Below are 15,140 nucleotides of genomic sequence, written 5' to 3' on the forward strand. Positions count from 1 at the left end.
TAAATCATAACAGGACTCCTAGGAGTGAGAGTCCTGATTACCCATCCCACACACAGTGATTGGTATCGATATTCCTGATTACCCCTTCCACACACATTTATCGGTATTGATAGTCCTGATTACCCCTCACACACATAGTGATTGGTATAGATAGTTCTGATTGCCCCTCCCACACATGTTTATGGTATCAATAGTCCTGATTAACCCTCCCACACATAGTTATTGGTATAGATAGTTCTGATTATTCCTCCCACACACAGTGATTGACAGCGGGAGTTTTGACTACCCCTCCCACACACAGTAATTGGCAGCAGGAGTCCTGATTACCCCGCCCACACATAGTTAATGACAGTGAGAGTCCTGATTACTCCTCCCACACACAGTGATTGGCAGTGAGTGTCCTTATTACTCCTCCCACACATAGTGATTGGTATAGATAGTTCTGATTACCTCTCCCTGACACAGTGATTGACAGCGGGAGGCCTGATTACCACTCCCACACACAGTGATTGGCAATGGGAGTCCTTATTACCCTGCCCACACACAGTTGGTGACCGCGAGAGTCCTGATTACTCCTCCCACACACAGTGATTGGCAGCATGAGTCCTTATTACCCCGCCCACACACAGTGATTGGCAGTGGGAGTTCTGATTACCCCTCCCACACACAGTGATTGGCAGTGAGTGTCCTGATTACTCCTCCCACACACAGTGATTGATAGTGAGAATCGTGGGTCTTCCCATGACTATTTAGCTGGGTACTGCCACTTTAAGAACTTGCAGCTTGACATAAGATTCCTTAATGTTTCCTTCAGTTTTTCTGCCCCCCAACCTGGCCGGCTGTTCTTTGGATATATACATATTTATCTAAGACTTCAAACACAGTGCAGTGTTTTTTCCAATTTGTACATTATGGGCAGATGGAGGGCACCAGCAGGAAATACGGAGCTGTGCCTAGCGTGTTCATGCTTCTCTGCTCTCCTTACTAATGATTCTCAGGAACCGGGCAATTCTCTGCCAGAGTCTTGTAGAGGGAATACTGTGAGCAGCGTCTTGCATCAATATGTTTTACATATTTTAGTAGGAGAATAAAAATAATAATGTATATAAGATGAGCACTTTGTGTGTATAACGGGGTATTCCGAGTCATTTATAAGCGTTTCCGCTTGGTTGTAATCGCCCTTTGTTGTTCTGCAGTGAAGAAGGTGCCAGCTGGTGATTTCACAGGATTTGCACCTTTCTGTGGAGAGTAATATAGTCCTGTGCTATATCAGAAGCACTGGCCCTGCGTATTAATACCACCAGCAAGTGCAGCGTGCTGAAGCCGGGGTCGTAGGCTTTTATTTCCTATCCACTTGGTAAGGGTATAAATCTGTGCTAAGGCTGCATTCACACACACATATAGGGGAGGTACATACGGTGTATATACGTTCCCCATAGCCGGCAATGGGCGCGCTGCACAACCGTACCGTTCCGTACCCAGTGAAAAGATAGGACATGTCCTATCTTTCCTCGAAATACGGCGCCGTACGCAATGTTCCTCTATGTTCCTCTCCCCAGCACCTATGTGTCGTGCTACGGTACGGCGGGCACACGTCAGTGTGAATGTAGCCTATATCTGTGTAACCAATCTGATTATAAGGGACACTCCAGTTAAAGCTAATTCATCGAATAATACCTGGTACAGGGCCTGGAAGGAGGAGCAGGACGCACAAGGTATAATTCAATGAATCAGCAGTGACTGGTGTGTTCCTTTAAGAGCCCAGAAAACCCCTTTAACTGTAAGGCAGTGTGGATCTCTGTACAAGACAAACGAAGCTATGACCAGGATAAAGATGTCCTGTGAAGACAATTGGTTTAGTTAAATGTTAAACACAACTTTTTGTGTTTTTATTTTGTTTTTTTCATCCCGTAACTGTTTCTTTTTACGTTCCCCGCGACGCCTCACACGAACACCTCTTTTAGGTTCGCTTAATCTCAGTACGGGGCGACGTGAGCTGTAAATAAAGCAGCAGAATTAGCTGATAAAGTAACTCTTGCCACCGAGCGGCGGCTGGGGAATTGAGGCAAATAACTGTGCCGCCGCATAGCTGAGTGTCCTTTTTATTTATCTGTATTTACATTGCCTCTGTGCTATGAGACAGGCCGCGTGTGCGCACATGAAACATCCCGTCCTGCAGCGCCGCACGCTTCCCTCCAGCAAACAGTCCCAGCAGGTGTTTAAACACAACATCACCGCAACGTCGCTTTGTTTTGCGAGTTATTCTTAGCGTTTTACTTCCAACAGTTTGTGCGCGATTATTATTTGATCAGGATTTTTTTTTTCGTCTTGTATCTTCAAAAGATAAGCGCAAAACCCTTCTTAAAGAGACAGTGGGGCTTATTTACGAAGTGTCCTGTGGCCGGATTTCCGGCGGTTTTCCGCAGGGACAGGCATTTAGAAGGGGATTTTGTCGCATGCGATCGGATTTTGGTGCATTGGCGCCGGCTTTTCATGCAACAGATCGCTGCAGACGATCCGACGGATTTAGACTGAGCGCAGGATTTTACTATTTAAATTATAAGACATACACTTACAAGAAGGTGAACTCCGGCGGACCTGAGCGGGGAAGTGCTACATGCAGGTAACCGGCGCACGATCTTAGTGAATCGCGCCGGAGTCCATGATCGCCGGACAACGCACAGCCGGGATCGCGACAGGACCGGGTAAGTAAATGTGCCCCAGTGTCTCAGAGTGACAAGGGGGCTGTAGAAGATAACTGGGATTCTGGAAATGGAACATGAAACCCTAGAACTGCAGATATTCTACTAAGATTATTACATTAGTAGAGTAGTAGTCACAGTGGGCAGACAGGTCTGCCTGAAAGCCGGCTGTTTTTAAAGGAAATCTACCGTATGTTTTTATGTATTGTGAACCAAACATACCTTGAGTATTCTGTAGTTACACTGATGCAGAAACATATCTTGTTTGATCCCTGAACTTAGTGGTTTTGCTCAAAAAACTATTATAAAATTCTGGACCTTGGAAAGCTGGGTTGCATGCTGGCTGCTGTACATAAACACATTACTTTCACATGCCTGAACTGTCCAGACAGGACTAATGAAACTAAGCTGGATGACTCATACACAGCAGCTGGGGGATGGTGCAGCGATTGATTACTTCTGCCTGTCAGGCACAAGCCAGGGATTACATAATCTTCTCCTGTAGAGAAAAACTCCCAGGCTAGGAGAAGTGCTGAATCAAGCTCTGAAGGAGCCATAGAAGCGAGACAGATTAATTATCATAATGTTATATCTGTTTTATCAGCAACACCGCTCAGTGCAGGGATTAACCAAGATATTATTCTGCATCAGTGCAGCTACAGCAGTATCATGGTATGTTTGCTTCATAATGCATCGAAGCCACCATCTATTAGTTTAGATTCCCTTTCTGGGCAGAATTAATTTTCCTTTTCCTAGTGAACGGAATGCAAGAATCCCAGTAAAAACTGACACTCGGACGAGGCAGTTTATTATATGGGCGATTATCAAGGACTTTGTTTTGGATTATCTCTCAGCATCTGTAACATTACAGGAGACCAAGATAACTCGGGAGCGGAGACAATATTAAAAGCCTTTAAGGTTTTAGTTGCTATTTTAGGTGTAATTGCACCAGGTCCTGCTCTGTATGCGTAACCCACTGGCATCATCCTCATACACATTAAAAAGGCCGCTGCAGATTATTCCTAAATTTATTGCATCAGAAATGACATCTGCTCTAGACATTAATAGTATTGTTATGTGATACTATATACTTGGGTCAAGCTTTTATCACAATATTACGGTTGCCAGACTGACCTCATATTATTCTTTGGCTGCATTTACTGAATTGCAGTTTAGCAATCTCTAGACGTGTGCTCCAAGTTGCAGGGAGTTGCACTTAATACCAAAAAATAGCAGCTTGATATTGAAAGCAACATGAACATTTTATTAGATTTATTTATATTTTTATAACCAGTTTAATAAATATAAGTTAAACCAAATAAATAAGTTGTTTAAGAATCTGTATTGTAGGATTGTAGCTGCATTCTGGTGCACTGGGGTATGAGAGCTCTTTAGTGTATTTCTGCACAGCTCCCCCCCCCCCCCCCCTCTGCTGTCACAGATTCTGTTTAACCATGACAGCAGTTACGCAACGGGAGGGGCTGCATTGTGTTCTGTGAAGAGATCTCTTCCAGCAAAGTCCAGCTACAGTCCTGGAATATAAATACATTTTTTTACAATCCTGATGTTCTCTGCTGCCTTCACTTAACAATGTCTGCGACTTTTTATGGTTGAAACTGCTAACAGATTCCCTTTAATCATTTTACCTGGAGTTGGGGGGGTCTTATGGAGGGGAGCCAGGCTATGATGTTTTTAATCCCAAATTTTACATATAGACAGGGTTAACTTCACAGTGATAGAATATTGTGGTATTTTAATAATAATAATAATATTAATTCTTTATTGATATAGCGCACACAGATTACGCAGCGCTGCACAAAGCGTGACAAATTGGTCCCTGTCCCCATGGGGCTCACAATCTAAACAACCTACCAGTATGTTTTTGGAGTGTGGGAGGAAACCGGAGGACCTGGAGGAAACCCACACAAACACAGAGAGAACATACAAACTCTTTGCAGATGTTGACCTGGGTGGGACTAGAACCCAGGACTCCAGCACTGCAAGGCAGAAGTGCTACACAATCAGCCACCGTGCTGTCCTTGTTTTTTTTTAACTTTGTTCACCAACACTGGATGTTTAACTCCGGGACTCCATTAATTCTTAGAAGGAGCGACAATGATGATTTAGTGAAGCCTCTTCTAAGTTGCAGAAAATTAAAGGGGTTGTCCAGATTTTTAAGCTGAAGCATCTTTTCTTAGTATGATTGATCAATATGTGATCAGTGAGGTATTACTGTGAGTTCCACTTCTGATGCTGCGTTCATTCAAATGAATGAATCCTGCAATACCAGTCTTGGCCACTATATACCATGTACCATGCCGGAGTTCTTGGTAGGAAGTGGAAAGACTATGGTTCTCATCTGAGCGCTGCAGTCTCTCTACAAACATGTTGGACAAGACTTTCGGCACCGCAGCCACCTTATTCTAAGGATTCATACATTAAACCCCGGTGAATATTTAGTGATGATACAAAGTAACAATCATTCTTTCTATCATTCTATATGAATGGAATACAGCTTTAATAAATATTCCATTTAATTTACTATTTTCAGTGCAATTACAGTAGAATAAGGACCATTTATTCCATATATTCCAATACTTCCCTATTACACGGCCCTAATACTGATCTGAGCAGAGATGATCTCCTCCTTCCTGCTAATGTCTAACACACGAGGCTGGATGTGACATGATGTCTCCTTTGGTACATTGTCTTTTTGTGATTTTCTGCAGGGGGGTCAGGGGTTCCTTCAGTCTTTGGAGAATTAGCGGTGCACATTTTGGATTTCCATTGAAGGCGCAGCGGGGCTCCGCGGTAAGGGCCGTCCAGGTGCTAGTGGCAGATCAATGCTCAGTATCTGTGTATGTATTGAGTATTCATCAGATCCTTCACCGTCAGCTGCGTCTCTGAGAAACGATTGATCCTGAAGATGATTGTACATTTCCTTGTGTGATGTGCATGCGCTGGAGGTCCTAGCCGCCTCGGCAATCTCTTCACACCACGTGCACCGTCGTCAGGTTGACCTTGGTAGACCTGAGGAAGAGGCAAGTTGAGGGAGAGCGTAAGTCGGCATCTCGAGGCTCGGAGCTTGATTAGACAAGTGATACTGGAAGCCTAATTGCCTCTGACAATTTGCCAGCTCTCATTTCAGCTCTGATCTCCTCTCCGCACTTGTCTATGTCTCTCTGATTTGGAAGAAGATTTTTTTTTTTCTTTATTTTTACGTTTTCTTTTTATTAACCCGGGAGAGAGGCGAGAAAAATCTTCCTCGAAGGATCATTTTCATTCTTGGATCGAGTCGTGTCTTCTCTTTTTGAATTATATAGCAGAACGGCCTTGGCTCCTCATCTGCATTGGGCCCTGTTCACCTCGTATTTGGATTCGACCTTTGGCTTATCCTCTGTGAAAACACAGCCGTGAGATTAAGCCAGAATACTCTATTAGTGAAAATGCCCTATGGCCAGTGGTGAGTCTGTGGGCACCCAGGCCATCACCACAGAAGATTCAAGGTATCTTCTCACAGTCCAAGACTTGCCACAATCAGTGCCGGGAGTGAATAGATCTGGATCATGATTGTAGCCCCTGGTTCAGGCCCGGGGATTCTTCCTGTTCAGGGGATCTCTAATTTGTCCTTCTGTATTGGTGTCCTCAGGATATGATTGAAAGCTACGACAGAGCAGGGAGCAATAAGTTGCTGCTTAGATTGCCATGCTGGTACTTTGCGATAAATTAGTGGGTTTTGATTGTAGTTTGGGCTACCGGCCTCTAAAAGATCTTTAAAAGTTGATATTTTGAAGGAGGCCCTGAATAACACAGTGCAATAGTGCCTGGATCTATTAGTAAGGGTTCATTCACTCGTAAAGCTTTTCTGATGCAGTTTTTAAAGGGGTATTCTTGTCTGGGCATTCACATTAAATTAAATGAAAAAATTAAAGTATTGGTAAATTTTTTTTTTTTTACCTGTGTGAAGATAATTTCTCATAAATGTCATCATATGGTCTCTTAGAAACCAGACTGTGTCCTTGGATACGACCTCCTCTGCTGGAGTGATATACATAAAGAAACAAATAGTTTTAGGTATATTAAATGTCCAGGAGTTACTACATGGCCCACAGCCGTCCTGTGGTAATGAATGCTTAGTCCAGGTGGTCAGGCACTGATCAATAGCACATGTCAGGCCAAAGCTACCAGAGTGTGGGGTGGTCGTATCTGAGGAAGCTATGTGGTTTCTAAGGAACAACATTTATGAGAAATTATCTTCACACAGGAAAATTTTTTTTAATAACATCCAATTTACATATAGCAGATGAATTAAATTAAATGTGAATGCCCAGATAGGAATAACCCTTTAACGTCCAAACAGGAGTTGAGTAAAAATAAGAGGAGTATCACATCTCTGTTATATGTTCTCACCCATTATGATCCGCACCACAGCTTCAGAAACTGCATCTGAAAAACTGAACGTGTGAATGCACCCTCAGTGTCCCTGGTTTATCATGATAGATTTAGATGGTGGATTTCCTTTTTAACCCATTCTGACCCTTTACAAATGGAATAATCCTTTTTACGTTATTCCATTAGTGTCCATAGTACAGGGCTGTATTGTTCTGCTAGTTGACACTGAATGTTGTATATCCCAGGTCATGGTGTAAATGGATGATATACGTGGTTATGTTGTATGTTAGTGGCTGTTTGGGGCTATGATTTGTATATATTGGTAGATTAATCATCGGTTTATTATATTTCAGTCAGATTAGGTTTTTGTGTGATCTAAGGTCTGAGGTGGAATTAGATCATCATCCTTGCAAGCTGAGGACGAGCGATACAATACAGTGTAATATATTGATGTAATAATACAGTATTAATACGGGGCCCTCACAGCGTCGCTCCTTTATACTTTAGCATCTGATGTTATTATGTGCCATGGAGAGGAGCCTGTCCTGCCGCTGTGATATTGTGGTAATCCCCTCCATCCTCCAGGAAGGCGCGGGGTTCTCCGATCTGTAGATGAGAGCATTATGTATGCGCATGTGTTTCCATACATCTAATGAGGATACAAATCTTCTGTATATGGTTCTTGGAAAACCTGATTTTGTTTGCATGCCTTTGGGCGTTGTGTTACCGTCTCTATTAAGTCCTCGTTGTGAGTTCATTTACTGCGCTGATCTCTGATTAACACACTCCTGGAAGCACCGTGAGAAAAGATGCACAAACGTGCCCTGCTTCCCCAAGAGGGGGAAGATGCTACCTGGATCGTGCCCGCAGATAATCTAAGCCTTCCCCGGCAAATGTACCATCTTATGTGGAAATATCGCAAAGCCGCCAGATCTACGGATGAATGGCTTCCCGTGTAATACAAGGACGCCGCAAATCCGAGCCGCCATTCGTTTAGCAGTTTCTCAATTTTGAATCATTCAGTGGGGTCTGTAAAGAGAGAACACTTTAGATGTCCGTACGTGGCCATAGGGAGCGTGGGGATCATTAAACATGTTTATGGTGTCATATTCAAAATATAAACATGTTCTGTGCAGATTTTCAGGCACAAAGATCCCTACACTGCATAATGCCCCCAATATAAAATGCTGTTACTGTGATGCCATCTTTATGACGCCTCTTTTTTTCTCCCTCTCTCTGTAGCCCCTGATTTTGGCCCTTTTTCCATTAAGCACCCCGGCAATTATACCTTCATTTTTGTAGCCCTCATGCTTATAATGTCCACCTTTCGGTTACAGCCCCTCCCGTCCACCTTCTCCAGACTTGGTCTGAGGTTAATCATTCCACGGTCCCATCTTGAGGACCACTGCTTAAAGGGGTTGGGAAAAGTTATCCCCTGTCCAATGGGAATGCTCAGGGACAGGACTCCTTTCCTGTGATCAGTGGGGTCTGCACCCCACCAATGGCTGATCCATCTGCAGATTGTGTCGCGTGTATGATGCATCCTTGTCGGTGAAAATGAGAGGGCAGCAGGTCTTATATTTTCTGGTCTCATGTGCAGTACAAGCTGCTGTCATTCTGAATGGGGAGGGGGGTGTTACATTCCATATTGAAGGTAAAGGGCCTGCGGTGAAGTGTCAGATCACATTCATTCACACCGCAGAGACATAGGGGGTGACATGAGTTTTGGAAGATAATGGTGACACAAGGCACAAGATTCACTTTGCGCTTTATTTTACAGCTGTGTTGGTGTGGATGAAGATGAAGCTCCAGATATTGATATCTACCACTGTCCGAATTGTGAAAAGACCCACGGGAAGTCTACATGTGAGTACTCTGCGCCCCTTTTGTCTGTTTGCATTAGAAGAAAGCCATGTGATGTATAACATGCACATACAAGGGTCAGTCCTCCTCCATGTGGTCAGCACTGGTCCCTTCTCCTGCTCCCTCTCCAGGAACACTGGTGGCAATGTCTCATGTCCTTTAAGTCTTGCGATTGCTAAGAATTGGTACTTACAAGAAGATTTTTCCTTGATTAATCTTGTTAGAAGGATAAAAATATTGGTGACCAATTGCAGGGGTGTCAGATCTGTGGAAGTCAGACCCCCCATCTATTATTCTGGTCTCAGCTGCTGCTCCTAGATAGGGCCTATTATGTTAGGATGGGAATACGAGGCACTGATTCCTGCCCCAGGTGTTGCAGAGGTTATTCCTAAATCTCACACGTGTTGTAGGATTACACAGTAATAGGTTCCTTTTTGTATCAGATCTGCCACCTGATCAGTTATGGGGGTCCAGCTCCGGTCTAACATAAATTGAAACCTACATGAGGTCAAAGTTTGCTATTTCTGGTTTGTTGTCTAGGGTACAACTCTACGACCAGCAGCAGTATACTACCGTGGTCAGTCCGTGGCTCATAGACCACTAAATACTGGCCAGGGCACAGTCTGAGATTCACAGATTTTCCATATTTGTCTGCTGCGGCCTTAGACCCCATGAGAATAATGGGGGCGCTGGAGCTTCCCCGACTTTCTAAAGTGTTTTAGTGGCTGGAGCCCAAACTTCTGTAACAAAATGAACTACATGTTCTTCTCCCCGAGTTCCTATTGGAGCCGCACATGACCGTTGATTTGTAATCTGTTACTATTGTATTTTTTTGTTTTGAAGTTTTATATGTGTCAAAACCTTGACAACTTCTGTTTAATTTTATGTTCCATAAAAATGATATGATTTAAAAAAAAACATCAGAAATGATGCGCTCACTGTAGTTTTCTGCTGTGGAATGTTGGGTAATTCCCGCGGTGTGAATTCCGCAGCCATTCCGTATCTATAAGTTATATGAGTATATGACTGGAAGGGGGTAGTACCGCTTGACCCACTAGAAGTTGTGCTGTGTAGCTGGTGAGAAGCTTCAGATTTACAGCAAGTAAAATCAATTGCTATGAATGCGACTATTACAACACCCAAAATCTTAATAATCTTCCGTGCTTTTAGCTTCTGTGTGTTTTGACCTCGGATTGCAATGTCTGGTCCAGTAATTGGTACGTTTCATTGAAAGCTGCAAAAAAATCTTCCCGACTCGTGGTGGGTCTATTGCTGCAGGCAACCAACTCTTACAATATGAAGCGCCTGCAAGGTCAGCCGCAGCAATGGAGAGCGTCTCACTAACAGTACGGTGTCATATCCTTCACTATGGATTATATGTATCCTTCACATTGTTCACATTGCTTCTTTTTTTTTTTTTGTTTAAATACTTTTCTTATTCTCCCCTTTTGTATCTGGAAGGGAAATCCAGACACTTGTTCTGAGGTCCAAGGACTCTCTGTCTGCCTCATTCACTGTAGCTACAGACAGTATTGTCATATACTTGTGTTGCCATTGATATTGTGTTCGCTCTGGTAATCGATCAGATCAGATAACTTGCTGATCGTGGGGGTCCCAGTAGTCACAAGAATGGGGGACTGTTGTACTCCAAATGAATGGAGTGGCAGGTTTTACATGTCTTTGACACTAGCAGAAAAAGTGGGGTCCGGCTTCCACTCTATTCATTTGGGGTTCAAAGGATCCCCTTCTCCATGGGGGTCGGACCAAAGGGGCTCCCACCAATCAGCAAGTTATCCTCTATCCTATGGGTTAAGGAAAACTTGATTTTTAAGGAAAACAAAATACATCCATTACACATCAGGAAAACTTTGTGTGAACGTACGCTAAAGTGTTAAAGGAGTCTTCACAAATGGTCAGTTGCCTAAATGTAGTGTCAAATCAAAGGGGTCCCAGTGGCTTTTTGGGCTACACACTACACCATGAGCCCCACCCCCCACCTTATGTAAATCTAACAAAATTGGTGGCAAACATTTGTGCTACAATTGTCCTGGTGTGTGCATCAGAAATCTTTGTTTGTGCTGCTGTTGTTCTTAAGATATTAATAAAAGTTTCCAGAGGTCATCAGAGGTCAACCAGGCCCCCCACTTTAACGAAATGAAACAAAACTGGTGCCAATCAATTGTGCTATATTTGTGCAACAAAAAATTTCATCTGTGCTGCTATAAATTTTTAAGATACGTTTAGCTGTTTAGATAAGCTAATGTGTTTAGGATGAACTGTTAAAATACAAACCTAGTGACACTTCTCTGGTTTGATCACCAGGCTAATATATGCCTGGTGCTGGCTAACACATTGTTTTTGCTGCACAAACAAACACAAACATAGCACAAACATTTGACATCAATTTTGTTTGATTCTGCTCATGGAGGGGGGACTGGCTGATTTTTTGACCTTTACAATTTTGTTAATCTTCAAAACAAAAGCAGCAAAAAAACCCAAATATTTGAGCGGCACAAACGGAGCACAATTGATTGGCACCAGTTTTGTTTGATTTTGGTAATGTGAGGGGGCTGGTTGACCTCTGATGACCTCTTGAAACTTTCATTTATATCTTCAAAACAATAGTGGCACAAGTGAAAAAATTCTAGGACAAACGTTTCACACCAATTTTGTTTGATTTGAACAAGGTGTGGGGGGCCAAATTCATTCAGGTCTGCTCCTTTCCTGACAAGCAGGGCTAAAAATATTCCTATAGTCTGTTCTGCTGTGAGCAGAGATTAACTGGAGTGACTGAGCATGTGTGTCCACAGCACTCAGCTCATTAAGTGGACATACACTGTAATATGCTTTAAACACCAGGTGGCGCCGTACTACATAATTGACTAGATGGCAAGATAGTCACTGTTGATCAACAAGGTTTCCTACTATCAGTAAACAATGCCATGTCCTGCATTGGGTGATAAATATGTGGCAGAAGAGGTCAGGTGAAAGTAATGAGGCCCAGGTACCATGCACCGTCCACATAGTTAACATTCACATGGCTGTCGCTTTGTCTTGTATTATGTCGCTGCTTTCCTTTGTCTCGATTTCGGTATTGGTCTGTTTCGTCTGACGCTATTGTATCGCCTCCCCTTGAAATGCATTGTCACTTTCCATTAGGATTCCTGTCGGGCCGTCTTCGCCTTATGCATTGTTTGATCTGTGATCCTTTCTTGTGCCCTTGTTTTTTGTTTGATCAATTGTCCTCTTCATGTTGTCTTGTTGCTCTTGTATTTTATCTATTCTTATGTTTTTCTGTCTGGAAACGTTGTAAATAACCGGAATATTAGAGTCCATCTCCTGTCATGCTGTAGAATAGCAATATTTTTATTGATATTTTCAGCAGATTCGTGAGTGATATCGCTCATTGCTTTGAAGCTCTAGTGACTTTTACCCGCTATCCTCCTGTGATATATACCCAGACATTACTGATGGTCTTTAGAAGTGAGTGATAACATATTTTGCAAACTGTTTTTTATTTTGGGTATGCGTACTTGTTTAATTTGCATATTGCAAATCTGACAGGTATTTGCTACAGGATCCAAGCCAAACTCTTGGACATCTGCCATGGATTTGTGGTCTGCTGTGTTGAAGATCCACATGAGGATCCTCAGCATTGATAAGGATCTTCATCAGCTGAATATGTCGGCTTTATTGCAGATTGCACAGAGATAAATGTAGAAACCTGTTATACCCAATGTAATATGGATTTAATGTGGTTTTTCTACACAGTTTAGCAAGGTTTAACCCAGGATAAATGTCCAACCACTGGGACCCCCCAACAGATCACAAAGCATGTTGGGACTGGATAAGTGGTGAGTGGTGGTCTGACCAATGGAATCACAACTGATCATGAACGAAGATCCTATATGAAAGGGGCAGCAAGCCATGGAGGCGAGTTTGTGGAAAACACAGGTAGTTTACAGTCCCTTTGAAGGGAAGCTGCCATTCAAATGAACCCAACCTAAATAAATACTTCCAATAAAACATGATTAAAAAGCATTGCCTTTATCCTTACCATGGCTGCAACTCACCTGACGTGATAACATCCAGTTATATAAATGGAGCACTACATATGCAGTGTTCACTGCACGGCCCTGGCTCCCTAGTCTGATTTGACAGGACTAACTGCTCAGGACACCCTCTGCCAATATTCATCTACAGATATACACAGCTCTGTAGGAAATACAGTGTCAAATGTTTTACACAGTGCCTGAACATGTGCTGGAACATTGAGAGAGAGTTCTGCACTTCAAGTCATGTGACCAGGATGATGCCATAGGGGCCTTACCCCTATCATTTTTAAAATCTACCCCATGTATGTATCTGATCACATGAAATCACAGCAGCCTCCATTGAGGATGTGGAGGAGTAGAAAGTCCATGGAGGCTGCTGTGATTTCTTTTTATCAGATACATACATGGGGTAGATTTTGCATATGCAACAGGACATTAGATGACATCACCCTGGTCACATGATAGGAAGTACTGAATGGTGAGAAGAGGCCTAAGGCATGGGGAGGAGTAGCAGAACTGGGTTGAGGAGGCAACTCCCCCTCTGACTCGCAGCTGTATACTAGAGAACAATGTGAGGCAAACTATTTTTAGTTAAAAGAAGGGTGGTATTTAGGTGATAGGACCCTTCGGGAGCCTGTCACTAGCTGAAGTAAATTCACAGGTAAATTCACATCAAAAGTAGAAGTACTGATGAGTAGAAGAGTTAGGATTAAACACTTGGTATTAGGCTGGCACGGAGGTCAGTGGGTCTAGTAGAGTTTCTTTGGGGAATTAGAGAATAATTCTTAGTGTTAATCCCTATAGGTTCGGTATAGAGGTTATATCAGACATATTTCTCATTCATTCACATTCTGGATCTATATCATCGAGCGGTCGTCTTCTATCATATAAGTGCCGATGTGTAATTTCCTGCTGGAGGATGAGGTCATCTGCTCCTGGGCCAATTCTGGCTTATCCATCCTAGTGATTGTTCTCTTTAGACACCTTCTCCTTGCAGATGAACTTGATTTTGGACGATAAAGCAATAAAGTCCGCTGTAGTCCTAAATTAAACTTTTGTTTGGAGGTGGCTGTATTCTGGCATGTAAGCTTTAGATTAACTTAAGTGAAGAGGTATTGGGGTACAGCTGCTCCAAAGCAAAGGCAGGATTCAAGTGCTCACAAAGCGGCATCTTTACTCGAATCTGAGCATTGTCAGATCACATAAAATTACTAAAGATCCCAGTCCATTGCAGCCCAGGTTTTTCATGCACAACACCACATCAAACAGTCAATGTCCATGAGCGGCCATGAGCACTAAAGGTGAGGAGACCCAAAGTTTAAGTTTCCAGCGGCTCCACCTTACCTAGACGCAGAGGTCGCACTAGCATTTTTCCAGAAGGGTAAAAATACTCCTCTCACCATTTTTGAGGAGTATTTTTACCCGAGGAGGAGTATGAAAATTTCAGTAGCACACTGCGCACACAGCACACACTACACTCACACACTGCGCACACACTACACTACACTCACACACTGCGCACACACTACACTACACTCACACACTGCGCACACAGCACACACTACACTCACACACTGCGCACACAGCACACACTACACTCACACACTGCGCACACAGCACACACTACACTCACACACTGCACACACAGCACACACTACACTCACACACTGCGCACACAGCACACACTACACTCACACTGCGCACACAGCACACACTACACTCACACACTGCACACACTACACTCACACACTGCACTCACACACTGCACGCGCACACAGCACACACTACACACTACACTCACAGCACACACTACACTCACACACTGCGCACACAGCACACACTACACACACACACTGCGCACACAGCACACACTACACACACACTGCGCACACAGCACACACTACACACACACTGCGCACACAGCACACACTACACACACACACTGCGCACACAGCACACACTACACACACACTGCGCACACAGCACACACTACACTCACACACTGCGCACACAGCACACACTGCGCACACAGCACACACTACACACTACACTCACAGCACACACTACACTCACACACTGCGCACACAGCACACACTACACACACACTGCGCACACAGCACACACTACA

At 43.5% G+C, this 15,140-nt stretch overlaps 1 protein-coding gene across 7 annotated transcripts in view; it reads left to right on the plus strand.

The window, feature by feature from the left end:
* Window positions 1-15,140, plus strand: part of PHF2 (PHD finger protein 2) — a 166,501-nt gene that overhangs the window by 69,037 nt on the left and 82,324 nt on the right. For all 7 annotated transcript variants that reach the window (XR_011850240.1, XM_072127434.1, XM_072127436.1 and 4 more), the window contains exon 2: window positions 8,875-8,960. Coding sequence is in view for 6 of the 7 variants with exons in the window: in XM_072127434.1 (XP_071983535.1) it covers window positions 8,875-8,960 (86 nt within the window). In the remaining variant the exon portion in view is untranslated. The remainder of the gene's footprint in view (window positions 1-8,874; window positions 8,961-15,140) is intronic.

Source organism: Engystomops pustulosus, chromosome 10 (assembly GCF_040894005.1).
Source record: "Engystomops pustulosus chromosome 10, aEngPut4.maternal, whole genome shotgun sequence".
NCBI classification, from domain to species: domain Eukaryota; kingdom Metazoa; phylum Chordata; class Amphibia; order Anura; family Leptodactylidae; genus Engystomops; species Engystomops pustulosus.